Below are 26254 nucleotides of genomic sequence, written 5' to 3' on the forward strand. Positions count from 1 at the left end.
CCCCCGCTGATTGCGTTAAAAGTTCGGCGGGGCCATTTTGGGGGCAGTAAGACCCAGCGCGGGGCCCGAGACACGCGAGGTAGCGCAGCGCACCGACCCGCCCACCCGGCACCATGAGCGAGGCGGCCGAGACCAGCACCGCCAGCCCGGCGCCGCCCGCCCCGACCACCACTACCGCCGCTGCCCCGGCCGCAGCCCCCGCGCCGCCGCCCGCCGCCGCGGACGCCAAGCCCAAGAGCCCCGTCAGCACCGCCGCGCCGGGCGGAGCGAGTGTAGAGCCGGCCCCCGGCGCCGCCGCTGCCGTCACCACCGCGGAGACGGAGAAGAAAGTGCTCGGTGAGTGTCGGGCGGGCCCTGCGCCCAACTTTCCCGGGACCGCCGGCACGTGGTGGCGGCGCCGCCCTCGTAGCTGGTGGGATGCGGCCGGGGTGCAGTGCCCTCCTAGAACGGGCGGTGCCGCACCCTCCCGGGGCCTGCCCCACTGGGGTCATGAGTCACACGCCTTTCGGGGGAGGCGGCCGGGGAGAGCTGCCCGCAGAGCGGCGCCCCGCCGGGACGCCAGCGTGGAGTTGGACAGGGCAAGGCTCTGGCTGCGGGGCGGGGGGGGGCCCGCGGTGCTCGGCGATGGCCCGGCGCGGCGGGCGGCTCTCGCCAGCCCCTGGCGAAGCGACTCAGGGGCGCCGGCAGCCTCTGCGTCGCGCTGGGCTCTTAGGGAGCCGGTCTGCAGTGGGGGTCGGGCCGCTGGAGCTGCCCCTCGGGCAGCGTGGAGTGCGAGTCCGCAGCAGCCATGTTGAATCGCTGCTGACACCGGTCGCAGCTCTGGCACCTGCTTGCGTCTGCACGGGACCCTGGCCGCGGCAGGCGCGATGAGAACACTGTGGCTCTGGCAGCTGGTGAAGTTCGGGAAGTCCTGCCTTGGTAGCGGCTGCTCGTAAACAGCATGTGCAACCAAGAATCTAGATCTCTTAGATCTCTTTAAAATCTGTGTTCAACTTTTCTATCTATAAAGGATGTGAACTGCTTTTAGAATGACTCTAGTGGGCTAGTTTTTTCTTTTTTATCGATAAATTGATTATCGATTATTAATATTGATTTCTTTCTGCTTTATCGATAGTGAAGATGTAAACTGAATGCTGAGTTGCCACCTCTATACTTGAGCTCAGGGGATATCTAGTTCTTCCTGTTGTGACTGAACAGGATCAACCACTTGAAAAGGACAAGACTTCAGTTTACAGTGAGGTTATTGTAGTGGAAATAGGGATCTGCCACTTATAACTGCATATTTTTAAGAGGTTGTTACAAAGGTGAGGCTGACTACTAGTGTAAAGGCCTGAACCTAACTAATGAAAGACAGCATTTTAACCTCTAAAGAGAGACTTGAGGTCTGACTACAGCAGACATAGGTGCAGGTAAGGATTTCTCTGGAGCTGAGGTAGGGAGGGTTGTAGCAAAACAGAAATTAGAAACTGTCATTTGTCTATCTGTCCCCCTATTCTGTTGTCTAGCTTGTCAGTAATTGCAGTAATCAGTCAAGGCACATCTGCAACTCTTGGTACACCTGGCTGGGTTTTTTGCCTTATGGTGGCTTGCTTCATTCATGCTAATGGTCTTTATTCAGTTCACCTGTCAGGCTGACTTAGACTTTTGCTATTGCTTTTTAATTAAAAAAAGCTGAAAGCACAGGTGCCTTTCCTGTTCTAGTCCAAATTATTCTATGCTGATAGCTTTGCAGACTGGCCTTATTAAGTCAGCTTTTCACAGAGAATGTGAGAAAGTGGTTATTGATAATGCTAGCTGAAAACAAACTTGCGTTCAAGTCCATCTCAAATATCCCTGTTAATGGTCTTGTAATTATGTACACTTAAGTCTCCTTTTATAAAGGGCCTATTAGAAGCAAGTTCTGATGCTTGCTTAGTTCATCTGAATATCTCTCTTCTAGGAGCAAGAATAAAGGCTAGTTGGCTTTCTTCTGTCTTTGGTCAGAGAAACCAAAGAGAGCTTTGTGGTTTTTTTCCTTCTGAAATTGATCAAACTAAGGCTACTTTTGCATGGATGGGAACTGCTGATCACTTCCATTAATAGTACAGTGTCTTGTGGAAATATGTGGCCTCTGCCCATTCCTAATAGGATAGGAGTTATCACTTCAGCTGCTTTCTTTGAGTTCTCATTAAAACTGGTTTTGGCTTCCTCTGGGCTTGTCCTCCTGCCCTGCCTGATCTCCCCACTATGACAGTTCAGGCTGAACAATGGCTGCACTACAGTTACATGGATGTTTACTATAACAGTGTTGTGTTGTCAGACATGCTTCCCCTAATAGTAATACTTTAAGGGAGAGTACAAGACCAGTGCAAATGCAGAATGATTTCCCCAGTGTGCTGTCTTAAAGACTATACTGGAAACATCCCCATGATCTCTGACACCTTCTAGGTATGGAACAATATTGCTCTAGCTAGTTCCGAAGCTGTGTATGCAGACTTCCATTTATCAGCAGCCAACTGGCTTTGTATGATGAGTTTTTTGATCACCTTTCCTTTCACCAGTTTTCTGACTCCTAGGAGTTTTTGTAAGACTTCCTAGGCTTCTTATTCTCCTATAATCTGACTGAAATAGTCCAATGGCTTCAGTAGCTATTTTGAAGGGGAGGGAGAAGGGATGGTGGTGGGAGAATTGGTGGTATTAGCCTGATTTTCTAAGAAGCAAGGCTAAAACCTGTGTGGTCAGTGGTGCCCCTTTTCCCCTTCCTTTCCCTGTTGACTTGTCCAATGTGGTGAGCTCTTGTCTGTAGTCAGTGCCTTAATGATATCAATGAGCATCAGTTTGTACCTGGGGACTCTTCTGTAAAGCTAAACCTAGAAGAACAAATAGATGTTGGTGCTGAAGATGGTGATTGCTACTGAATCAATGCTAGGCAGTGGAACTTGGTGTCTTTCATCTCTGCAGTACTAAACAGGGAGCGGAGTAGGAGTGGATGTTGTACTGTGGAGCCCTTTCCTCTAGTACTTGTCCTAGTCTTAAAGTAGTTCTGATTTCTTTTAATGGTGTAAACATTTCCTGCTAGAGAATCCTGTTCAAGAAGGCCAAAGTATCTTACATCATTAAGTGTAATGAGAAGAGGCTTGTTACTACTTTTAATTCATGGCAAAAATACAACCAGCAAATGCTGCTAATTTGGCTGTATATTGAGTATTCTTATACTTCTGTTTGGCTGAAATGTAAGAATGGAAAGACTGCATGGGACCAAAGCCTAGGGAAGAATGCAGGTGTAGAGCAGATATAGATAATGCTTTGCAGTATATGTTTCTTGCCTGTAGCAGACTGTGGCTTAGGGAGCTCTGAACTGGAGATTCCCTAGATTCTCCCCCTACCCCCCCCAATTGGGCCTTGTGTTGTGCTGCCCCCTTCACATCCCTCTTTTAATAAGCAGTCTTCTGTGGCTGACTAGGCCCTTTGCAGTTGAATCCTATATGTATTGCACAAATGGTTGTGATCATGCTGTGTAATAGATCTATTAAAATATAGAGCCTGAAATTCTCCCTTTCCTACAGATTTGGCAAATGTAAGTTAGTGGTCTCCACCCAGTTGTTGAGAGGGAAGGAGAGGTTGAGCAACTTCTGGTATGTGTGGGTTGAACCCAACAGTGTGATACATGGTGGAGGAACGAGTTTCACCAGATCCTATAAGACAGTGTAGTATGGCTTGTATGCAAGATGTTGGTTGGGTATTATGTGATAAACAGGAGCTTGTCTTGATCCTAGAAGCCTTGGAAAATAAAGCTGGTCACTTCCATAGCTGATAAATCATGGAAGATATCTAATAGTAGGAATGGAAACAGTAACACTTCTGTGCTTTTTGTCTGGTTAGTGAGGATGACAGTAATGCAAGAAAGCTTGTATCCAAAATAAGTGGAAAGGCAGAAGATCCTTGAGCTGCATGGTGTTTGTGATTCTCTTCAACCTAGAAAGAAAGGAGGGATGACTGCCTGAGTGAAAGAGGGGACTTCTAAACAGCCTTCTTCTGCTCTTTAATGTCTGGCTTCCCAGTTAGAACTGATGAATGGTAGTGGGGGAGGGGGTTCAGCTTAATTGCTCATCTCTGAGATAAGAAACAGAATAGCAAAGGGATGAATGGACATTTTTGGAAAAAACAGTTGGAGTTTGTTCTAGATGCTGCATGATAACTCTGTTCCTCAGCTAAGAGGTTAAGGCACTGCTTTCTGCTGCTACATTGGTATAAACTGAAATGCAGATGAAAGTATGCCTTGAGTGTAAAGGGAACAGAATTGGTCTGTCTGTGACTCTCTGTGCAGGTATAAGAGTAGTTTTGTAAAATTCTTGCACTTATGTTTTAGAGTAACTTTAACTCTTTCTTTCTAGCTACTAAAGTTCTTGGCACTGTCAAGTGGTTCAATGTCAGAAATGGATATGGCTTTATTAACAGGTATGTTTAAACTGATGGTCATATTTATTCTGCACTAAGGTTTATGGTACAGATAATATGCTGTGCATTACTAGTTCTTGAAAATCTAAGACCTAAAAAGTTCACACAAGTGACTGCTAGGTTTTACCAGACATTCAGAAAATTCAGATGTCTTGATTCTTCCCCCCTCACACTGCCTCTTCCCCCAACAAACGGGGGTGAGGGGGAAGAAAACAGGCTCAAACATATAGCAAATCTAGTCTGCCATTACTAGAAGTGTTGCATGAGTAAACATGAGAAACAAGTTCTATGAAGTCTCATGTCTACCTGGCTTTTTAAAGCTGGGAATAAGGTTGGAGGATAAGGGGAAACACTTTGATAAAAGTTTGATTAGTCAAAATATCCACTCTAAATACACATTGAAATTCTCTACTATTAACTGAAGACTTTCTGAACCTGGCTGCACAGAACTTGCATTTTTTATATACATAACATAGACATGAACATCTGAATGGCACTGATAATCCACATAGCTTTTAGTTGTAAGTGGTTATTTGTCATATGTCAACCTTGAGAACTTGGGTCTTGTGCACCCCAGTTGGAGAAAACTGACTTCTAGGGCTGGAATATATATGGGGTTGAAGGTTTTTAGAGGACAAATGTTTATGAAAAACAAAGTTCCTGCATGGTGAACATCTGTCTTGCAGTAGAGATGCTTTTTTTTGCCCTGAAAGTCTTTGAACTGTCATATAGCAGTTAATTTGGGTAACTTGGACACTGTAGAATGGGATAGAAGAGCCCTGTTTTGTAGAAGCTGAAGCCAGTTCTGGTATAGTATTAATTCCAGTGCCTGGAGACTGCTGTCCAGTGTTGTATGAAGTTAGAACAGCTTGAACTGGGAAGAAATACTTTGAGTCTTTCATATCCAGCTTAAGACTATCACTTCAAGTGCTATGATATAATTTCTATTAGTAGATTCCAGTTTGGTGAGACAACTACTATGTTAGTCTTCAAGACAATATACAAGCAGAGACTGATTGCGCTGGAACTCTTTGACCCATCTATTCTTTCTGCAGAGGAAGAACTGATTGAACAGATGAGTGTCTAGGCTGCTTCTGCTCTATGGAAACATAGAATCAAGCTTTCCCACCCATCCTCATGCCTTGCATGCAGAAGCCTGAACTGGCTCACATAATCTGGACAACGCAACTGGTTGTTCATGTCTGGGTCCCTGTCCTAATTGGACATTTCTAGGATCTCTTGTGCAGTGTTGCTTTGGGTTTCACTGAAAGAAGAGCTCTCAACAACTGTGGCCAGGCCTGTTGATAGTTTTACTTGACCTCTGGGATAACATGCTGGAAGCTCAGGTTGCAGGTCCTGTGGAAGTTTGGAGGCAGGGGGAGGTAGGGTGTGTATGTAGGTTGTGAAAGGCAAGCAGTCTGATTATTACTGTCTTGTGTCAAAACTACATCTTGAATGTCTGCCCACAGATTGCAGGGACTCCTATTCTGAAGAGTGGGGAATCCTTTATGCTATTAAGCATGTGACCCTGGAAATTCACTGCAGGGTCTTGATAGTATAGACTTAAACAGAATGTATGGCATCTAGAGGATGTACTACAGGCTGGGAGAAGGGAGGGTTTACTTGTGAAGTCAGGGATTTCTATTTAAGTCTGTTAGTCTAAACTCTTATGTCTTCTTACTTGCTTTTCACAGAAATGATACCAAAGAAGATGTGTTTGTTCATCAGGTAAGAGAGAAGTAATTGTACTTGCAAAGTGCATTGCATATGGTTCATGATGGATTTTTTTTTTAGTGTAACTTCCTGGAACAACCACCTCCAACTTATCCTGGCTTATGCTTAGAATATTTATCCTGAATATCTTGAATGATCATGTACTCAAATCCTATTGTAACAAGAAATAGTATTGGAAGCCTTTCAGGGAGGAATTTGAGGGTATTTTTCCTCTACAAAGATACAATTGAAGGAGATAAATATTACAACTGGTCATGCTTTTTTGTTGCTGCTCTGATTTGAACACCCAGTTTTTTAGGGGGATGACTTCTATTTTGTAAATTCCTTGCTATTTGTTGCTTCTCCTTGTCCCCCCCCCCCCCCCCACTCCTGCAACCCATGTACACATTTCCTCATGCTTCTCTGTCTGTTTCTTCCTAACATCTTCATTTGTGGGTCTGTTCTGTCAGCCCTTCCTGGTATTGGAGAGAGTGATCTAGTCTGGCTTTTTACCAGACTGGCTTGCCATCAGCTGTTGCTGCATGAGACAGCTGCTCTTCAGAAGGAGGAGAGAGGCTGTGTGGCCAAGTACAGAAAAACTGCCAAGCAGCCTGTTGCTGGTTATCTTTCCTTGAACAGTTAGTGGGCTGTTTTGAGCCTCTCTGACCTGAAACTCATGATATAGCTGAAAGGAAGAGAGATGATGGCTGTGTGCTGGATGTAAACTGGTTGGCTTAGATCTGGATGTGCAGCATCAGACTTCTGCTTCACCAAAAAATGAAATGCTGCCCTTGGAGCTTGTCCCATATGTAAGGATCACATGTGGGCCCTGCAGATCTTTCAAGCATGAGCTTTCTGTGGGCTTACTGTAAATGACAGTATGTCCATCAGATGTAAGCAGGAAACTTGCAGGGAGATGAGAAGTGCATGTCACTGTTTTAAATGTGCTGATAAACTAGTTCCAGTGGCTTCATGACTAGATTGTGTGATAACTGTTTCCTTGTGTAAAGGTATCTAGAACTGTTACTCCTAAAATGGATGAAGCTGTGAAGGAACTAGTGCCCCTAATGACTGCAGATGTAAAGTGTGCACAGTGCATACTCCAGCCTCATTTAGTGCACTGAGAGCAAGAGCCCTCAATGTGAAGTATATGCAAATACCCAACAGTTGCCTCTCCTTAATGACCATGTGCTATGTGGACCCTGATAGAGGGGCTGAATCTACCTCCTGATGGGAGCCCATCTGGAGGGAGATGGGAGGGGCTTTGGTAGCTGAAATACCTTCTGGATAAGCAACACTGTAAAACTACCTTGAAGAAAAACAAGGTGTCCTTGAGAGACCCCTGAGAAGATATGCTGGAAAACAGCTGTTCTGCTGGTGAACACAAGTGACATGGATCAGCATTTTCCTGCTTGGGAAGACTGGCAGTGAAGACCTACAGCAAACTAGTATTTATGCTATTTTGTGCTTGGGTCACATTCATCTGTGCTGATAACTATTTACATGTAAAATGTGGGGGATGGGATGGTGACTGATTTCCCATCTTCTCCTGCAGCTGAAATTCTATAGGAGTGAGCACTAGGCAAAACACTGTCCTGATGTCTCAAATACTGCCTCTCAAGCAAACTGGCATCTGATCAAACTTGTCCATGGGTTCGGCATAGCAAAGCAGATACTTTTGGGGCTAATCTAGATCAGCTGCAGTTGGTGTCCCTAAACTATTCTATCTCAAGCTAGTTTTCTATGTGATAAGAGCAGTAACATAAATGATGATGGGAAGCTGCATGAAGGGTAGATCACCCTTGTCTCAGCTCTGCCTCAACACTGGCAGTAGGAGAGATCCTTGTTACAAGAGCTGGGGGCTTCCTGGCAGAAGTGGCCTGGGTGTGCAGGTGGCCTGGCTGGGGCTCTGCGCCCTCGGGGTGCCGTGGTGGGGGTAAGCTCGCGGCCCTGCTCCTGGCGGGCGCTTGAGGCCTGCTTAGTGAGCTGGGTGGGGAAGCAGCTGAGTAGGTAGCAGCGGCGCGAACGGCAAATCAATGGCGTAAGCAAACATCGCGCTGCGCGCTGCCCTCCTCTCTGCTGTTAGTGACGCGCTCTGGCTGGCGGGCCCCGCCTCTCCCCCCTCTTTGGGGCCGTGGGGGAGGGGCCGCATTACCCGTCTAATCCCTTAAGAGCGAGGCTGACCTAGTTCAGTAGAGGTGCCCTCCCCCAGCGGGAGGGGAATAGGCAGGTCACATGATGGGAGTGGGGGTTAACGCTGTGTGTGCGGCTATTGGGTGCTATTTATAAACGGAGCACAGATTAAAATGCTTTTCTCTTTAGGGCATGCATGGCTGCTTTGAGTTAACTCTTTGTCTTGCTGGGGGGGGGGGGGGGGAACCCCCAGCAATGGTTTGGGGAAGGGTAGGTTTTCTTGGCTCCATCTTGCTTGCATCCTTGTTCAGTTGGTTCATGCAAGATGCTGTCAAGGGCACTGTGTTAGTTAATCCTGACAGGGTTGGGGGTGTTCATGTGTGTGCATGGGCATCTTACTTTTAAAGGTGTTAAATTGCAGGTAGGTAGCTAGAGAAGCCTAAATTAGGAATAACTTGAGTCCTCAGGCAGTGAGGAGAAGTTAATCTCTGCACAGGTTTTTCTGGGTCACATTTGTCATGCACAGTGTTTATGACAGCCTATTAGAGGTGCACCAGTAACTGGTGTAATGGATCTCTGCCACTGCTGTCATGGTGTTGCATGTGCACATGATGGGGTGGTGTCATGAGGGTATGGGAAGAGCTTGTCTGAGCAAAGTACTGACCTAACTGCAGTCTCAATTACTGTCTCTGCATCAGTGTCCCCTGGGGAAAGGAAAAGCTATGTCTTAATTCTTCAGTGCTGTCTGTGTTAAAACATTTGTCTGCTGAATTGGGGTTGGAGACTGCTCTGTGCTGGTGAACAGTAATGGGGAGCATAGTGCTTTCTCCCCTCTGGATATACAGAGCAAGTCTCTTCATGAAGCTAAGTTGCATGGGTTTATTAGAGGCTTATTTCAGCAATCTTTACCTGCTACTAAAGAAGTAAAACTCTTATAGTTCCTGCTCAGAATTCCAGGGCTTACTCAAAATCACTCCTAGTTGCTTTTATAAAAGAAACACCAGCCTATTGTGTGGTGGGCTCTATATCCTTTTGACAGGTTATTCAACTGCAAATCTGAAACTTGAGGTCTTTGTCCATAAGTCTCAAACACTGCATGTTAAGCCCTGTTCAATCCATCCTCCATCACTCTGCTTGGAGGATGTTTGAGGAGCTTGATTCTTGAATCTTCAGTACACCCTCTGCTGAAAGGAAGTCTAGTAGGTTCCCCCCTCTGTCCTTACAAAGAAGAAAGATTCTGGAAGAAAGCTTGATGGCATTTCTGCCCTATGCAGAGCACAAGCCTTCAGAGTTTGTCAGTTGTTTCAATACAAGTGGTAGTGAAATAATTAAATTCTTAATCTATGTTGAGGGTAATGAATTTTAATATTAGTAAATAGCATTTGTGAAAGAGCTGCCACTTCTGGCTGATATTAGAGATGGGACAGTTACTAATAAATCAACAGAAAGCAGACTTAAGTAAAGAAAGCAAAACCTGGGCTGAAAGTAGGAGTCTTTGCTTGTTGAAGTATTTCTCAAAGGAATTCACTTGAGCAGCTCATTCTTTTCCTGTATCAAAAAATTCTTGGATTGTTTTTGCTTTTGCATTTTTTCCTTGGACCATTTGGGGGTGTTGCTGGCTGCAGGGAATGGCATGGGTGGATAGAAGGCTAAAAGAACATGTTAGATTATTGCCTGAAACACAAAAGGGCCTGCATTCAGTAATGTGAGAATACCTTCCCTAAACTGGTCAAGTTCAGCTTTAAACTGCTTAGAACTTTTTTCCTTCGGTACTTTGGGAAATATTTTGGACTATTGTTGCCTCAAAGAATGAATATAACTGCCATGTATTGGCAATAACTCAACTGATCTTCATTCTGCCTGTCTTTGCAGAACTGCCAACAAGTTTCCACAACTGTCATTTCTTAAGTTGGGTTTATGTATTGTATTTTGTACATTCAGGAATCTCCTGGATCTTACACATCCATGTCCTGTGTACTAACTAAATACACCCAAGTCAGGAGACTGAAAGCAGACTGGTGTTTAACTAAGTCCTTCAGGAAAAAGCTGGCTCTCAATTGACTTGCATAATGGATTACTTTTTTCAGCCTCTTTAGTTTGTGAACTGTTGTGTGATAAACTGATAATAGGCTTGTTTTGCTAACTGCCTTTTGTGGAATCCTAGAAGTATTCAGAGTGAAAGGGATCTGTAGTTCAGTTTGAAAACCAGTCTAGGAAGTTCTAGTGTTTCTGTGAGTCTGACAGGTTTTTTCAACTGGTTTTGATCCTAATCTGTGGTGGTAATGCTATTTTTGGGTCTCCTTCTAGAAGAGGTGACTAAAGATTGAGACTGACTCTCTCTACTGGTACTATTCTTCTGCCTGCCTTGGAGTCACTGAACTTTTTGGGGTGTGTCTTGCAGTGCTTAGGTAAAAGGCTTCTTTCTGTTACCCTAAGGTTATAGCAACTTGTAACAACTAGAGAAGAAAAACTGCTATGATACGTTATAGTTAATGCTATCTTCTTTAAAAATGCTCCTGGTCTTAAATTCTCTGTAGGCAGTTTACAGGTCTTTAATGATTGTGAAGGCACAGGTCATGCTTGCAGCTGGAGCTGCCTTGATACTGCTTGCAGAGTTTGCACTGATTGTTTGACCTCCTATTCATACAAACATGTGAAATGATCCAGGTATTTAGTAGGTGTGAGAGGGGAACCTGGGACAACAGCTGATTTGTAACTTCATAGGTATTGAGAAAGGAATGAATGTTTGAGTAAGGAAGGGCTAGGGAATGGGAGACACTTGTGTATTTGCCTTATCTTGGTGTGGTGACTGGTCTGTTGTGTAAAGTTGATATCATAGCAGAAAAATACCATCCTTCCCTCATCTAGAGGGCTGTGAATGAATAAGCTGAAAACTAATATTTTTCCTGTATCATCTTTCTTTAAAGACGGCGATAAAGAAGAACAACCCACGGAAATATCTGCGCAGTGTTGGTGATGGAGAAACTGTAGAATTTGATGTGGTTGAAGGAGAGAAGGTAAGAGATTATGGAGGTATAGAGGCATAGTCCAACAGAGTTGACATCACTCTAGTGAGGAGTAACAGCATTCTGTGCATACCTGGTAGTTTTGTCTACTGTGGCAAAGTAATCCCTGGAGTGGATGGCACTCATACAGCTTTTTCTCTAAAGTCTTCGTTAAGAAATGCTTCTAGGTAGGTCTCAAAACTTTAACTCTACCTTATTGCTTCTAGAATCTAATTCTTACTTGAGAGAGTAGTTAATGATTTTTGGGCAGCCTGCAAGCTTGAAATGATGCATGTGTTGCCCTGAGTATTTCTTTGTCTTGGAGCCTGTTCACTTAAGGATTGTAAGAACCTACAAATTTGCAGCACTTGCACTTTCTCCAACTCTTTCTGAGAGTTTTGCTTTTTGGATCTTTTGTCTTTAATCTGTCACTTTAGCCACTCTTGTTCACATGAAAAACAAGGATGGCAAGTGATGAGCCTCTCAGGTTATGGGATTGAAAATAACAGGCATGTTCTTGCAACTTGAGAGGATGAAATCTCTGGAGCTTGGGCCTAATGTTATGCAAACAAACTTCTTTTGTATTTCCTTGTCTTCCTTTCCCTTCTCCCTATACCTGGTCTCTGTCTTCTCACACCCCCCTGGTTTACTGACTTTTTGGCCTTTTAGGGTGCAGAAGCAGCTAATGTCACTGGTCCAGATGGAGTCCCTGTAGAAGGCAGCCGCTATGCTGCAGACCGGCGCCGCTATCGACGTGGCTATTATGGCCAACGCCGTGGACCACCTCGTAGTGTAAGTTTAATTGCTTTATGGTGATGGTCATCCTACCTCCTCAGCAGTCTTCCTTCATGTGAGGAAGATTCAGCACTGGAATGTGATAGGCTCCTATGCTTAACTAAGGTGTGAGTGGTGTTCTTCAGCAATACATTGCCTTCCTTCAGTGCATCATTGATGTTGGCACTGATATTTCTGTTACTGTGTGACCTGTAGGCCTTTTTGTGGCATATCTTTCTAGAAAGGCACTAATGCATCTTTTTGGATGTTAAGATGTCTGCTGATTGAGAAGACTAAACACAAAGGATTGAGATGTGTAGGTGTTCACCTTTGCCTGAAGCAAATGGAAATATCTATACTACTTTAAGTAATATAGCCATCATTTGGAAGGGTTGCTTGGAAAACATGATCTGTTAGATGTTCAGTGTTTTTGCATTTAAGCATGCTATTTTGATCAACCAGTTGCAACCTCCGTGTGAGTATCATCCCTTTGTAGACCTCTGTAGCAGTATACCATAAAGATAATGCGCTCTTTCTCTTAAGCTAGCCACACACCACTGTTCACAACATCTGCAAGCTTTCCTAAACAGCTTCCCTACAAGCTTTTGCATAGGGAGGAGTATGTATAAGGTGCATGCTGTAGTTCTAGCAGTTGCTATCAACATCATGCTTGTGCTGCATTGGTCCCTGGAACAATTCAAGAAGCTGGAGCCTTCTACAGGTTTGGCAGAATCTTTTTGTTTATAGGTGAGTCTCTGATCATCACTTGCAATAACATGTGAATGATCTAATGAGAGCCCTGTGGTCAGTCTCTACACAAGCAACATACCTCTTATCTTGTTCTACAGAATTAGTAGCAAAGAGGCAAACGGAACAAGTGTTGTCAAATCCGTCCTTAAAGTCTAGCCATTTATACTAGCTATTGCAAGAGCTTTTCTTTAATCCTTCTGGAACACCGCAGAGCCTCAAATACATGAGAGGTGTTCTTTCTGAAGCCCTTGGAGACTACCAGAAGTTGGTGCTGGTATCTGATGCCTCATTACTGAGTGTCTTGCTTTTACAGTGATAGACTTTGCAGCTTCAGCCTTATTTCTGGCCTTACCTGTTAGGTCATCAGCTATATTCCAGTATTGGCACAGTTTCTTTTTGCTGTACTGAGATTAAAACTTCCCTTAGCTGTTTTTATTGCTAGTGAACACTTCAGTTGATATTGTTGATATTGACTTGAAACTGCTTCAGGTTCAAAATGAGCAGATGTAGCAAGGCTTACACACTTGTGTACTACTGAGTATGGAAAGCAGCTGTTTCCCTCTGCCTGAAGAGTGATAATGTGAGACTTATCTTGGATATGGGGAACATCCGGTCTCAGGGTACTCAGACTGGCATGTACTCTTTGACTAATGTAAACTCATGCAGCTAGAAGAACCTGGCCTCTCTGTGGCACTAGATCACACTTGGATCCAAATATTTGAAGATGTACAGCAAGGGACACATTCTGATATGTACTGTTACCCTTTGGCTTGCTCATATCTGAGAGTCCTCAGCTTGTGCTGATGTGGGTACTGGATTGTAATTGTTTTGGAACTGGTGCCTGATTGTCTTCTGAAGTTGTTTTTTTTATGGCCTAATACATACTGCTTCATTCTGGGAGAATTGCAGCCTTTAAGATTTGCAAAAGATCATTTACAAAAGTGTTAATCTGGGTTTTCATTTCTCCTGATTGCTCATGAGATTTGTTAGCCTGTTCCTTCACTTTGAAGTCCTGAATGTGAGGCCTATCTACCAATTCATTGACTGCTCCCTCTGATTTGTTATCTGTAAACTTGCTGAGCATGAATTCTGTCCATCATTAAGGTGGTTGAAGATTGTACAATACCATCCTCTTAGGATGTCACTTTTAACAGGCTACCAGATAAACTTTGAATTGTTGACCCTTTGAGCCTGGTCCAACCAATTTTCCATTCACTTTGTAGTCCACTCATCCAGTCCATATCTGAATTTGAGTACAAATAGGAGACTTGCTAAAGCTGAGGTAAATGCCATCACTTGCTCCCTCCTGTTCTGCAGAGCCAGTCCTCATAGAAGGCAATGAAAGTGATCAGGCATAACTTGCATTTGGTAAATATGTGCTAGCTGTTTCCAGCTGCCTTAAGGCACTTGGAAATGGCTTTCATGAGGATATGTACTGTATAACTTCTTGAGTTATAAGTCCCTGAACTCTGAAGGAACTGAGCTTAGGCTGACTGGATCCTCCTTCCCCCCCGCCTTCTTGAAGATGGGCATGATGACATTTGTCTCTTCCCAGTAATCAAGGGCTTCTCTGATAGCTGTGACCTTTCAAAGATGGTAATGGCCACAAAGCAATGTTGGCCAGCTCATTCAGCACTCTTGAATGTGTCCTCTCTGGTCCCATAGGCTTATAGGTGCAGATTTTGCTTAAGTGATGCTAACTTTTCATGTTTGAGCTCAGTTAGGAATTCCCTGTGCAGCTAAAGCTGGCTGTGTGCTATGCCTGCTCAGTTTCTTGCATATTGTTCTGAGCTAGCTATCCTTAAAGACTGACCAGCCCTGTCAGACCCTCTTGCCCTCCTACCTATCAGTTCCCTGAACAAGCCAAACTCCACTCTTGGGAATTCTTCAGTCTTCACTCTGCTACTTGTGTTTTTCAGTTCTGTCAGGATCTTAAACCCTCCTATCTCATGGTCACTGCGTCCAAGATTGTTGTTGGCCTTCACATTTGCAACCTGTGTAGCCTTCCTTATGTTTGTGTCCAATTAAGCATCTCATCTAGCCAGCTAGTGATAATTTATGTTAAGAAATTTTCCTCAGTGTGAATGAGGTTTCTCTTGGTTTGTGACCCACCCTCTTGCACTTTGAGTAGATGCTGAGGGTTAAAATCCATCCAGGGTGACAGCATTGTTCTTTTAGTACAGTTATAGTTCTTTGAATCTGGACAAAACAGACTAAAGAGTCCTTTTGGATACTTCCAGTCTGCTTTCTTCTTACTGCTTTCATTGAAGAAAATGGCTTGTGAAAGAGGAGTGGGAGGGATCCAAACACCACTTGCTCTGCTTTAGGCTATCAGCAGTGCTATTCAGCAACTAGCTAGAAAAGCAGCATGCCTCTGTTCTTCTGAAAGCCACTGTGCAAATATATTACTCATTGCATGCAAGTTCTCACTAAAATGTCATTAATTAGAACTCTTGCAGCCTATCCTGTGTGTATCTGACCAAATCTGATCTGCATATGTGCTAGGTACTGTATATTTCCTTACCAGTTAGTGGAAGAAATAAGTATTTTTGACATGCAGTTCAACCCCTCTGAGAGCTAATGTTTAAAACAGGCCAGATGAGTTGTGCTCTTTAGTTTGTGTCTAGAGAGAGTCTATGATGGTTTACTTGGATGTCTCTTAATGGGTTTAAAAAAAAAACATTCAGGGGAATAAAGATGAAGAATGAGGGTTTAGTGGCTGATACCTTATGTATCTTCTCCCATTACACTTCACTGAGATTCTGCATTCTCTTAATCCTTGAAGGCTGTTGTGTGCTGGGAACTGGGTACTAGAATGTGTTGCTGAATGGCTAATTGCATGCTTCTTCCCTGCCTATCTTCAGGGAAAGGCTTTAGCTTCTGCTTTTATGGCTCAGCTCTATTCATGTCTTAATTGTGGTACAGGAAGAGTTTTCATGAACCTCAGCATGATACCACTGGCACTTCTGGTCATGACAGCTCCAAAAGGAGCTGTTGCTGCACTTCCTCAGTTTTACATATCTATACTGAGGTTTATGGCCCTGATGAACCACCTTATCTTGGAGGAACATAAAATGATGCCATTCATCTTTGTCCTGGGATGCCAAAGTATTAGTGATTCTTCTCTTGAGTCTGGTTAGCCACAGTGTTCTTGCACATGCTAGTTGTGGCATCCTTTTCCTTAGGCAAGCTGGACAAAATGAGTACTGGAACTTAACCCTGCAAGAACATGGTACTAACTGGGAGCTGATGTGGCAACTAAAGGCAATGCCAATAGATGAAATACTGCCAGATTGCATGAAAAGCCAGGGATGTAAGGACCAGGACTTAGCAAAAATGTGCTCTGCAGTCAAATAAGCTTGGTTTGTTATTAGAATCTTTAGAGGACACCTAAAGCCAAAGGGACTGATAGCCTTGTGGTAGGATTAGATCTTAAAACAACACACTTAGCTTAGAGTAATCAATAGCAGAAAACAGTGAAGATGTCTTTGACACAACAGTTGTGGCTGTTATGTCTAGAAATTGTATCTGCAGCTAAGTTAGCAACAGTCTGCATCTGATTGTGCTGTGCAGACTGCAGAGGATTTATTGGAAAGGGTGGAATTTGAAAACAGTGCTAACATAGATGTCTGTCTTGTACCTGAAAGATTAGAAAACTTTTCTCTCCATTTTGTGTCAAACTAGGGAGAAGGGAATGTTGTGCAGGGCCTGTCCCTGAAGCTGTCCTATCGTAGGTCAGTGGAACCACTCAATACACTTGTGTGAAGATTGTTGTCATCCCTTGTGTAGTTGCTTTCTCAGATCAGTTGAGAGGAGAGTGAATCCTCATCTCAAGCTAGTAATGCTTTCTTTTGGGGATTGTCACTGGCATCAGTTACTCATTCTTCATATTGCAACTGCAAAGATGCCTCTTTCTAATATCCTTTTTCTTTAATGAGGCTTCCTCTTCCCCCTCTTTTTCCCATGTGTAAAGGGGGAAGGAAGGCTGCAATATCCTAGAGCTGTAGCAGTATGTATATGATATTTTCTGAATGGTCAAAATGACTTCTGTCATCTGCATCATAGGTGTATAAAAGCTTGTGCCTCCTCACTTGAGGATGCATTTTTAGCTGTCTTGCAGGACACTTCTGAAGCTTCTTAGGTTTGGGCTGCTAATGGTACAGCTTTCTTGGACTTCAGAGTCTCAAGGATGTTCCCTGTGCTATAGGTGAATGGTAGCTGCACACCTGAAGGAAGAGGTTTCAGTGTATCCAGGCCTGCTACATTTAAGATGTATTAGGCTGCAGAGTTCAGCTGCTACATTGTCCATCCTCAGTTTACTGAAGAAGAGCGAGTGATGTGGTTTATGAATGGATATAAGACTCACTAGCTTGAGATGACTCTTTGACATGGTGACCTTAGTTTTGAGAACTTCTGATTGACCACACTTAACAATTGGAGTTCAACTAGTAACAGTTGATTTCCATGTGATTACTTGACATGGTTTTAGGCAAATTCTATCCTTTGTTTGCCATTCTAGCTTGAATATGTCTGTACTCCAGGCATAATTTACTGGATGCATTTTTTGAATGTGCATAAACTTCTCAAGAATGAAGAGAACCTTGGAGTATTTAAGATGGTTAACCAACTTCAATGGAGTTTCATCTATATTGTATGGAAGGTTCTGTGGAAAGAACCTGTTCATATCAAATATCCTAATTGTATCCACAAAGAAGAGTCTGAGGTCTTTGAACTGTCTATGAGATAGATGTGGTATGGAGCTGTAGTCAGAATGTTATAACAGATGATGAATCATGGAATATCCTTGAACTGGTGATGCTCTTATATGAAATACAGTGTGCATTACTGAGAGAAGGAGCCTCTATGCCAGTGAATCAGAAGGTAGGCAAATGTGTCTTGAACTGCACTATTTCTTACAAGAAAGACCTGTAGATATGAATAGTATGTTAAAAAAAATCTTCTGAAGAGATGGAAGAACTAAGGAATAAATTAGGATGCCATGGAAAGCAGATGGGTGAAAAGCTCACTGTCATTACAGTAAATGTTTAAAGATATCTTTATTGGAGGAGTGGGGGGAGATAGAAAACTTCATTCCACCTCTATCTTTAGGTTTAAAGAAATCTGGGAGATCTTCATGGGGAATTACAGCCTGCCTGTCTGTTGTGATTGTCTTCAGAGGAAAATGTAAAGTGCAGCTGGCCAGTTTCTTTCACTATCTTTTAGAATAACCAAGATGTTGAGTTGGAAGGTCTCTGTGGAAGAAGTTTAGTGAGCAGGATCCTGTGTTCTAGAAGTGTGGTGCTTTTAAGAGTATGAATGAAGCCTTTCCTAATAAAAATGCATCTAACATTTATTAGCAGTATAATAAAACACTATCTGAAAGCTCAAGTTCTGTTTTCTGGTCAAACTATCTTTTTCAGTGATTTCTGACAGCATAATGGTTTTATTCTGGAATCATACTTCTCCTTTGGCAAACATACCTTACATAGGTAGATACCTATCACTGTCACTAGTAGAAGTGCAAGATGCTGCAGGTTTTGCTACCTCTATCTGAAGAGAGAAAGGGGTGATGGGGATGGAATGTATTAAACTGTAAAGCTATCTTAAGATACTGTTTTCTCTGTATATAGAGAACAAATTGGTATCCCAAAATGAATATAAGTAGTATCCTGCTGTAAATCTAAAAGGAAACTTCTGAGTTTTGGGCCTCAAATGATTCTCTACAGCTGTCAGAAGATACCTATTACTACCCATCTAATTAATGGAAGTTTCTTTGAATATTTAGCTATCTTCATCAGTTTTTATAAATAACATCTCATATGCTGTTTTCTCATGTGCATGTGTTTTTTTATTTTATTAATATTGAGTTCTGATTTCTCTCCTGCAGCTGGCCCTGTCATACTGCTAAGAATAGCTGGCGTAGTTATTTATAGGTACAGAGTCTGAAATACATTAAGTGTCTTGGGTCATGTCTCTGTCCTTTTAGGAAACTTGGAAAGCAGTAAAGAGCTTCTGAAGTCTTAATGCTTTAGGAAGGGATTTTAATCTTGTAAAAAGAGGTTTGTCCAGATCTGACAGGGAATTCTGTTCCATTCCCCAAGATTTCTTGTTACAACCTGCAGCACTCCAGGCTTTCCAAATGTTTATCTTCTGGTTATTTTAGTTAATCTTGCTTTAAAGAAGAGTTCACTGCCAGTGCTGTTATCCTGAGATTGCCTGTAAAGTTTCTGCCCTTCACTGGAGAAAGGGAGGAGGATCATCAGGTAGCTCCTTTGCTGTCTGTTACTGGGAGGAACAAGAACAGCACTGTTTTATGTTCTTTTCTACTCTTTGTCAAAACAAAAGCCTTCTGAGTGTTTGCTTTTTTTTTTTTTTTTTAACCAGGTATGCCTGCATTTTTGTACTGACTTATGTTTAATCTGGTATCCAGGTATTGGGCTATATAGTTATGTACTGCCTCTGAAACTATGCTTAATCTTTGTCTTGGTCTTCCATTTTCTTTGGTTGCAGGGTGGTGAAGGAGAACTCAAGGATGGGGTCACAGAAGGACAACTTCATCAACAAGTCCATAGGAATCCTACCTATCGCCCACGCTATCGCAGGTTTGTGCTATTTCCTTTGCTCATCATTGCATTTGGATGCTTATGTGATCTGTACAGGCTTCATTAATAGCAGGAAGTTGTATTCCCTGACATTCATCTACTTTCAGATGGTAGATATGGTAAGAAGCAGCATAACTTCTAGGAGAAAGGAGAGCCCCAGGAATGAGGAAGCCATGGTAGAAGTTAATGTGTTTGTTACTCACAGCCAGGAATAGATTTAAAAAAATTCTCTTTAAAAATTAGCAATATATTGAAATGAGTTGCAGGTTCCATGTGTTCCCAGCTGAACTCTTACACTTTTCTTGGACAAGTATTGAATCCATATCCCACATGATCTGGGGCAGTTAGGTCCAGTATCTACAGGTGCAAGTTGTTATTTGTAACCCTCCCTATGGACTGAAGCCAGTAGTTTGTGCCTCAGTGCTGATCTAAGTGGCTTATGTGCAGGTGTGCCTCCAGCCCTGTCCTATGTGTCATATGCAGGTACATAGAGGTATGTGCCTCTCACAGCTCAGGCTTTTTTTCTAGGCACTGGTGCCACTCATAGGTGCATGAGAAATCCTACTTTCTGTTCAGGAATAACTGAAGTCATGTCCTATCTCTTGTAGACCGTTAGATTACAGGGAAGTATTACAGTAACTTTGTAATATCCTATGCTAGCAGAGGGGGTTGCTGACAGTTAAAACATCAATATTGTGTTCCATGAGGGCTTCTAATGGCTTTGTTTGGGGAGTAATAAAATAGGAGGATTATTGGAGTTACTCTTGCTAGTACTTTGGAGAAGGGTGTGCTAAAGAGGCTAGAGAGCTCCCAGAAAAATAAGTCATCAAATGACTGAAGGGGAAAAGGTGTGAAGATTGGAAGCTACTGAGCAGTCAGAGGAGACAGCAAATGAAGAAAGTGGGAGACAGGCTGAAAAACAAAAGGAGATTGTTATGCATACAACAGGTAGTAAACTTCTGGAGCTTTTGTTGCCAAATGTTAGGGATATTAAATTTGCATGAGTTCAGAGGGAGACTGTTCAAATAGCTGGAAGAGATTACTGTTATGGTATTACCAAATAGGCAAGCTATTATCTGGCTCAGGAAGTTCCCAGAGTGGAAAATAGTTGGAGGCTGGGAGACTACTTGTGGGAAATATTACATATGTTTCCCTGTTGTTACTCTTCCCTAGGGATCCTTAAAACTGGGCTGAATGGACCCTTGAAGACCCAGTAGGCTTTTCTTAGGTTCTTAAGTAAAGATCAGTTGGGTTTCACTTGAATGCTGGCGCTTTCCAATGGGATGATGTGCACAGTAACTTGCTGAGTCATCTGTGTTTGTCATTAGTTAAACTGGCTAATGTAGGATTGCTTTCTTTATTCTTTCAGTCCTTGTTCTGACATGACCAGTCAAGCCTCTGCTCTTTACACTGAGGGAGCAATTTCATGACCTAAGAACTCACTGCAGTTCAAAACATCAAAGTCTGAAATAGTCAGCTGCTGACTATCATAGCTTTTGAGATGTTATGTCACTTCTTAACTGCCTTTAAGTGGAAAAGATCACTCAGATTCCTGGCTTCTTGTGGCTTGTTTATCTTGGAGAATGAGTAACAAGTGAGAGAAAACACTGGATTGTATTCACTGCTACTTTCTGTAAAGTATCATGGCACCTCCTCTGAAGGAGATGAATTGTATTAGTCTTTCATTCACTGAACACCTCATCTGTTCTTCATCTTCTTGTCCTGTTTTCCTATCAGTGTATGAGCTCAAACTCCAAGTTTGAAATTGAAGAAATGAACTGTGAAATGGACAGAATTCCCACTCTTCATGTGCATATTTATTAAAACCAACAGCAAGGGGTAAATACCAGTGCAGGAACAAGAAGCTAAATTTTATAGGAATTACAAGATCGTACTTAATGACTGCATCTTCCATACACAAAGTTAATGCCCTTCTGGATGTTGGATCTAGAACAATAAGCTTTTTAGCTCCTACTCTGAGCTCAATCTGTAAACATTTGTGCTGGCTCTGGTAACTAGGACAGTGGGAACTGGGATAATACTGATGCTTGCAGGGGCCTGAGCTGAATATGTTTAATTCCAGAAAGTCTTCATTAGCTTAGGTGCAGCAGTATGAAAACATGTCACCAACTCAGGTTCCAGCCTAGGTGCAGTGTTGCATTATGTGGATGTTCTTCCAGACATCTTTGAGAAACTATGTAGTTGGCTAGTCAGGCATAGCACCACACAGTGTAATGAGATCTGTTTTTGCACCTGTCACATAGGTAAACTGCAAACTGGATAGCTTTCCCATGGCTAACATTTACTTACTTTTAGTGTCTTTTCCTGTAAGAGGTACCATAGGTTAATGTATCCAATTTAAGTGTATAATGTTTGTGTGAATTAATAGGTATTGCATGTGTTTACATGCACTAAATCTAGTGACAGTAATGCTTTTCTGCTGAACTTCCTTGGGAAACCTAGATTGGCTTTTGGGACTAGACAGCTGTGAATTAAGTCAGCTAATAGGAGCTAGATAATAGGCAATGACTGTCATCACTTCCAGCTGAGTTTTGACACTTAAAATGTTTGTTGGAAGTGGGATGGTATGCTATTGCATAGTTCAGAAAGATTGACTTAATATCTTAGAGTTGGACCTCATTAATACTGAGATACATGTTACTCTTTTTTCAATGGACAAGGGGGGCAACATCATCTCAGTTACCTGAGAGGAGGAGGAGAGATCCAGGAGAGGGTTCACAGGTAGAACAGGGTTCTCAGGAATCACACCACTCAGTTATGGATAGGGATGGACCTGGTGTACAGCTAGTCCAAGGCTAATTTGGCAGGGTTGGCCTGTGCAGCCTTTACTGGCTTTTTTCCTCTTAGCCAGCAATTCCAGTTACTTAACTGCCTCTTTATTGTAGGACTGGCAGTGGAGTATGCTGATACAGTTCTAGCAGTGGAGAGGGACCTAGGCTGTTTGTCTAGACCAATGAAATAGGTCTTTCTCTTCTGAATGTATGGCAGCTAAATTCCAAAGGGATGGTTTGCTATCAGTCAAATTACTAAAGATGGATCTTGCTGGTTTTTGCTGGGCCAAAGTGTTTTAAATCTCAAACTTCCTGTGTACCTGATACATATTTCTTTCTCTTTTCAGAGGGCCCCCACGTCCTCGCCCTGCCCCGGTGGCTGGAGAGGCTGAAAAAGAGAACCAGCATGAGGCCAGTGCTATGAGTCAGCAGCCACTTCGCCGTGGGTATCGGCGCCCGTATAACTACCGGCGTCGACCTCGTCCACCCAATGCTCCAGCTCAGGATGGGAAAGAGGTAAGCATGCTCCTGGCAAAGGCTGAATTTGGGGCTGATGTTGGCTGGATGAATGTTCAAGGCCCTCTGCCCTTTGGGGTTTTTTTTACTGAGTATACTGCTAATGTGCTAGAAGAGTCTGGTTACACTAAGGTGTTTGTGGTGAAGGTAGTTGGTGTCATTGCCTGTTCCCTATGACCTTGTTTAAGAACCAGCAACTTACCTTTAAATGGAACACTAACCAGCAGTGGGATGGGAATAACTTCTGGATAGCTCTTAACTGGGGATCAGATTGTAACTAATATTTTTGAAGTAGATGGGGACTGTATCCTTCCACTTCCCCAGACCATCAGTCTCCAAGCCAAGAGAAAGATTTGAAAGCTCCTGATGCATTTCCTGATCTGCTTAAACCAGCTGGTTTCAGTGAACTATTTGCAAACACAGGCTTTAAGGAAAGACTCATTCTATATATATCCACTTGGTGCTCCCCTGCATATTGGAGATGTTTTGAAGAAAGTGTACAAAGATAATCTGCTATGTAATACTTAAACTTTGTATTCCTTAGTACTTTCTGAGAATTCATCTTCCTCAATTATCTTAAAGCCTGGGTTATATTGATGCTACTACTGAATAGAGAAGGGGGTCTGGAGGTCATTCTTTGTCTGTAATGTAGGTTTATTGTGTCTCAGACAAAGGTGACTGAAACATCTGCTGAAAATTCTGCTTCAGTGACCGAGCAGAGTGGTGCTGAGTAATGTCTGGCTCCTCAGGCACCTTTACCATCCCTCAGGTAAGTCATATAGATAGGTCCTGTTCTCCAACTGAAACACATTATGTATGCTTCTAGGACTTGGAGCATCTGTCTGGCCACATAGCTTTTGAGAGCCCTATATAGGCAACCCAAGGTTTCTGCTCTTGTTCTGCTTTTTTTCCTCTTCTTTGCCTCTTTGTATTCATCACAAAGTAACTATCTAGAAGACTTTGCTTCATCTGTCTGATCTGTTTTAAGGGGGTGCTTCTAACTGGTGTATATAGTGCTGGTGCTCTTTTACTTAAGAAGATACTCTAAACTTGTAGATGGGTAAGTGTGACTTGGCTTATCCTGTAAGTTACAGTTGTAACTTGGTCTTCATCTGAAATCTCACCAAATAGCTTTGTGTTCTAATCCAGTGTTTCTCATGTTTCTATTTCCCAGTAGAAATGAAACTTCAAGTAAATTGCATGTTGTAATTTGGCTCTTCTACAGGTGTCCTAAAATGCAACTAAAAACATAACACCAAAGAAACATTCAAGCAATAAAACATCAACAATGATGAGAAAGCAAAGATTCAAAACATTAGAACTTGAGAAAACTTACCAGCAGCTGAGATCCAGGGAATGCCTGCAAGATAGATGCATGAAGAAAGAGCAAGATTCAGAAAGAGCAACCTCCCCAGTTTCAACAGCAACTGTGGGGTTTTTTGATTTTGGGTTTTCTTAAAATTTCACTGTTTTGCTAGCATTGAATTTTTCAACTCTTCTTTTGGAGTCAAACTGAAAAGGGAAAAAACCCAACTGAAGAACTGAAATTAAAATCAAATGCTTTTTTTATTGGATGCTGGTGCTAAACCTCCCAGGTGTGATTTTTTTTTTTCTGTGCCAGTCCTGTTCACTGCAGGACATGAGGAGGAGAAACTTCTGCTTTCCTTGGTGAGATCTATTTGAAACTGCAGCATGGGTGATGTTCCTCACAAATAAAAGTGATTTCAACTACAAAAAAGCAAACTATTTATTGAAGTGCTTGTTCATGTTTACATTTAAAATTGTAAATGATTGTATTTTGCTGCTTCAGCACTTGTATCAAAATTAAACCTGCCTTCTTAATATGCATTGGCATATTTTGCCTGAAGCCATGCTGGATACTACCTGTACAAGGATATGGCTGTATCAGTGGATCTACTTCAAGCCAAAGCAGTTTCTATATAGGAATTATGCAACACAGCAATAATCCACACCCTTCTCTGATTCTGTGGTTCATTAATGGTGGTTTTTCTCTTATCTTGCAGCAGGAGTTAGGAGATTCAGAGTGGGTTATTAGGATGTTGCTTTCCCTATCTGTTTTGCAGGCTTTGTGTTCCTCACCATTCAAAAAGACGACAGGCTTAATTGTCACTTTATTCAAACTTCAGTTCCAAATACAGGCAGCAGGTTTTTATTGGCCCCCCTCCACTTTTCCTTATTTGAAACCAGTAATATTTCTGTACCTGTGCCATCTTGTGCTGATAAGTGTCAAGCTTTTAACCATCTTAGTAATGTGTACTTGTTTTCTCAGTGTTCTTCCCTAAAACTTAGGTAACATTTGTAAGACATCCATTTCCAGCTGCTGAATGTGGGTGCTCTTCAGCTGTCCTGTTGCATGCTTTTTTTTTTTCTCCTGTAGTCTACTGTTTCTCACATTCTTCTCTTGCAGTTGCTGTTATCCAAATCTTAGGTTTTATACTTGGTTTCTCTAAAACACTTCTTACTGTTCTTAACTACCTGATCTTTACCCAGCCTTTACTCAATAAGCCTTCATTTAAGCCATCTTGCTATGGAGTGGCATTGTATAACTAAATACATAGGACTAAATATGAGAGTACAGAGATTCATGGAGGGTAGCCACTTCTGACTGGTATGTATACTTCTGAGTTCACTGTGACACTAGCCCATGTAACATAACCTGCTATTACAGTACTGGATCACTTATCCAGCAGTTCTGAAAGTGCACTTGTGAAACTAGTAAGTTTCTGCACCAGATTTGGGAAGATGTGGTGGGACAGCTCACACAACTGATCAAGTATCACATTATCCCAACAGGCATACAGCCTTCTACTTCCTCCTGTTTGCTTCCCATGCACCATGCATTAGTGTACAGGCACTTCAGAAAGGCACCCTGGTGTGCTGACCTCAGAGAGAGACATGAGGACTTTCCCCATAATGTGATCCCATATACACTTTCTTATTTATGTGTATATGCTTGGGGTATTTCCCCTTTAGCCCTGTTTTGTTGATTAGGAGGTCTTCTGTTTGCATAACCCCAGACCCAGTCCACCACTTTCTTACTTGTTAGTCATTTTCTCCTTCCCTGTTGCTGTTAATCTCTCAATCTGATCAATTGCATTTTTGCAATCAGTTTTACAAAAGCACCTAACTAGTTATTTTCATTTCATGAAAGGAGAAACTGAAGGAGATGCAAGTAGTTTAATGGCTAATTTTCAGTAACTCAGTCCTAACTTTGTGATAACAGGGATTGATTAGGTCCTTAGAATTAGTCAGTTTTTACAGTGTATTCCTAAAGGAGACTGGCCATAAAGTTATGTGTTCATAGTACAAAAAGAGACCTGTTCTCAACAAATTGAAGTTTTGAGATGCAGCAAATAGTGTCTTAGCTCAGATAAGCAGCTTGTATTAGTGTATCAGGTAACCTGACACTCAATTTGAGCCCTAACTCAAGCTAGTCAAAGTTCTAACTTCACTGCTGTTTTAACATGTTAACTAACAAGTCAGCTGGTAAGGGTCAAAATAGTTTCTGCAG

At 42.5% G+C, this 26254-nt stretch overlaps 1 protein-coding gene across 1 annotated transcript; it reads left to right on the forward strand.

The window, feature by feature from the left end:
• Positions 1 to 24468, forward strand: YBX3 (Y-box binding protein 3). Its single transcript, XM_026106279.2, has 9 exons — positions 1 to 336; positions 4374 to 4437; positions 6132 to 6165; positions 11211 to 11300; positions 11958 to 12080; positions 19323 to 19414; positions 22554 to 22722; positions 23391 to 23491; positions 23948 to 24468. The coding sequence occupies exons 1-8, from the start codon at positions 114 to 116 to the stop codon at positions 23454 to 23456; spliced, it is 861 nt and encodes a 286-aa protein (XP_025962064.1). The 5' UTR covers positions 1 to 113; the 3' UTR covers positions 23457 to 23491; positions 23948 to 24468.
• Positions 24469 to 26254: the final 1786 nt, after the last annotated feature.

The sequence above is a fragment of the Dromaius novaehollandiae genome, chromosome 1 (assembly GCF_036370855.1).
Source record: "Dromaius novaehollandiae isolate bDroNov1 chromosome 1, bDroNov1.hap1, whole genome shotgun sequence".
Classification (NCBI taxonomy): Eukaryota; Metazoa; Chordata; class Aves; order Casuariiformes; family Dromaiidae; genus Dromaius; species Dromaius novaehollandiae.

Excerpts from the sequence above, each read along its gene's own strand:
- YBX3 (XM_026106279.2), top strand. The coding sequence starts at position 114 with ATGAGCGAGGCGGCCGAGACCAGCACCGCCAGCCCGGCGCCGCCCGCC. Across the intron at positions 337-4,373 it reads GACGGAGAAGAAAGTGCTCG|CTACTAAAGTTCTTGGCACT; the intron begins GTGAGTGTCGGG and ends CTTTCTTTCTAG. Across the intron at positions 6,166-11,210 it reads AAGATGTGTTTGTTCATCAG|ACGGCGATAAAGAAGAACAA; the intron begins GTAAGAGAGAAG and ends CTTTCTTTAAAG.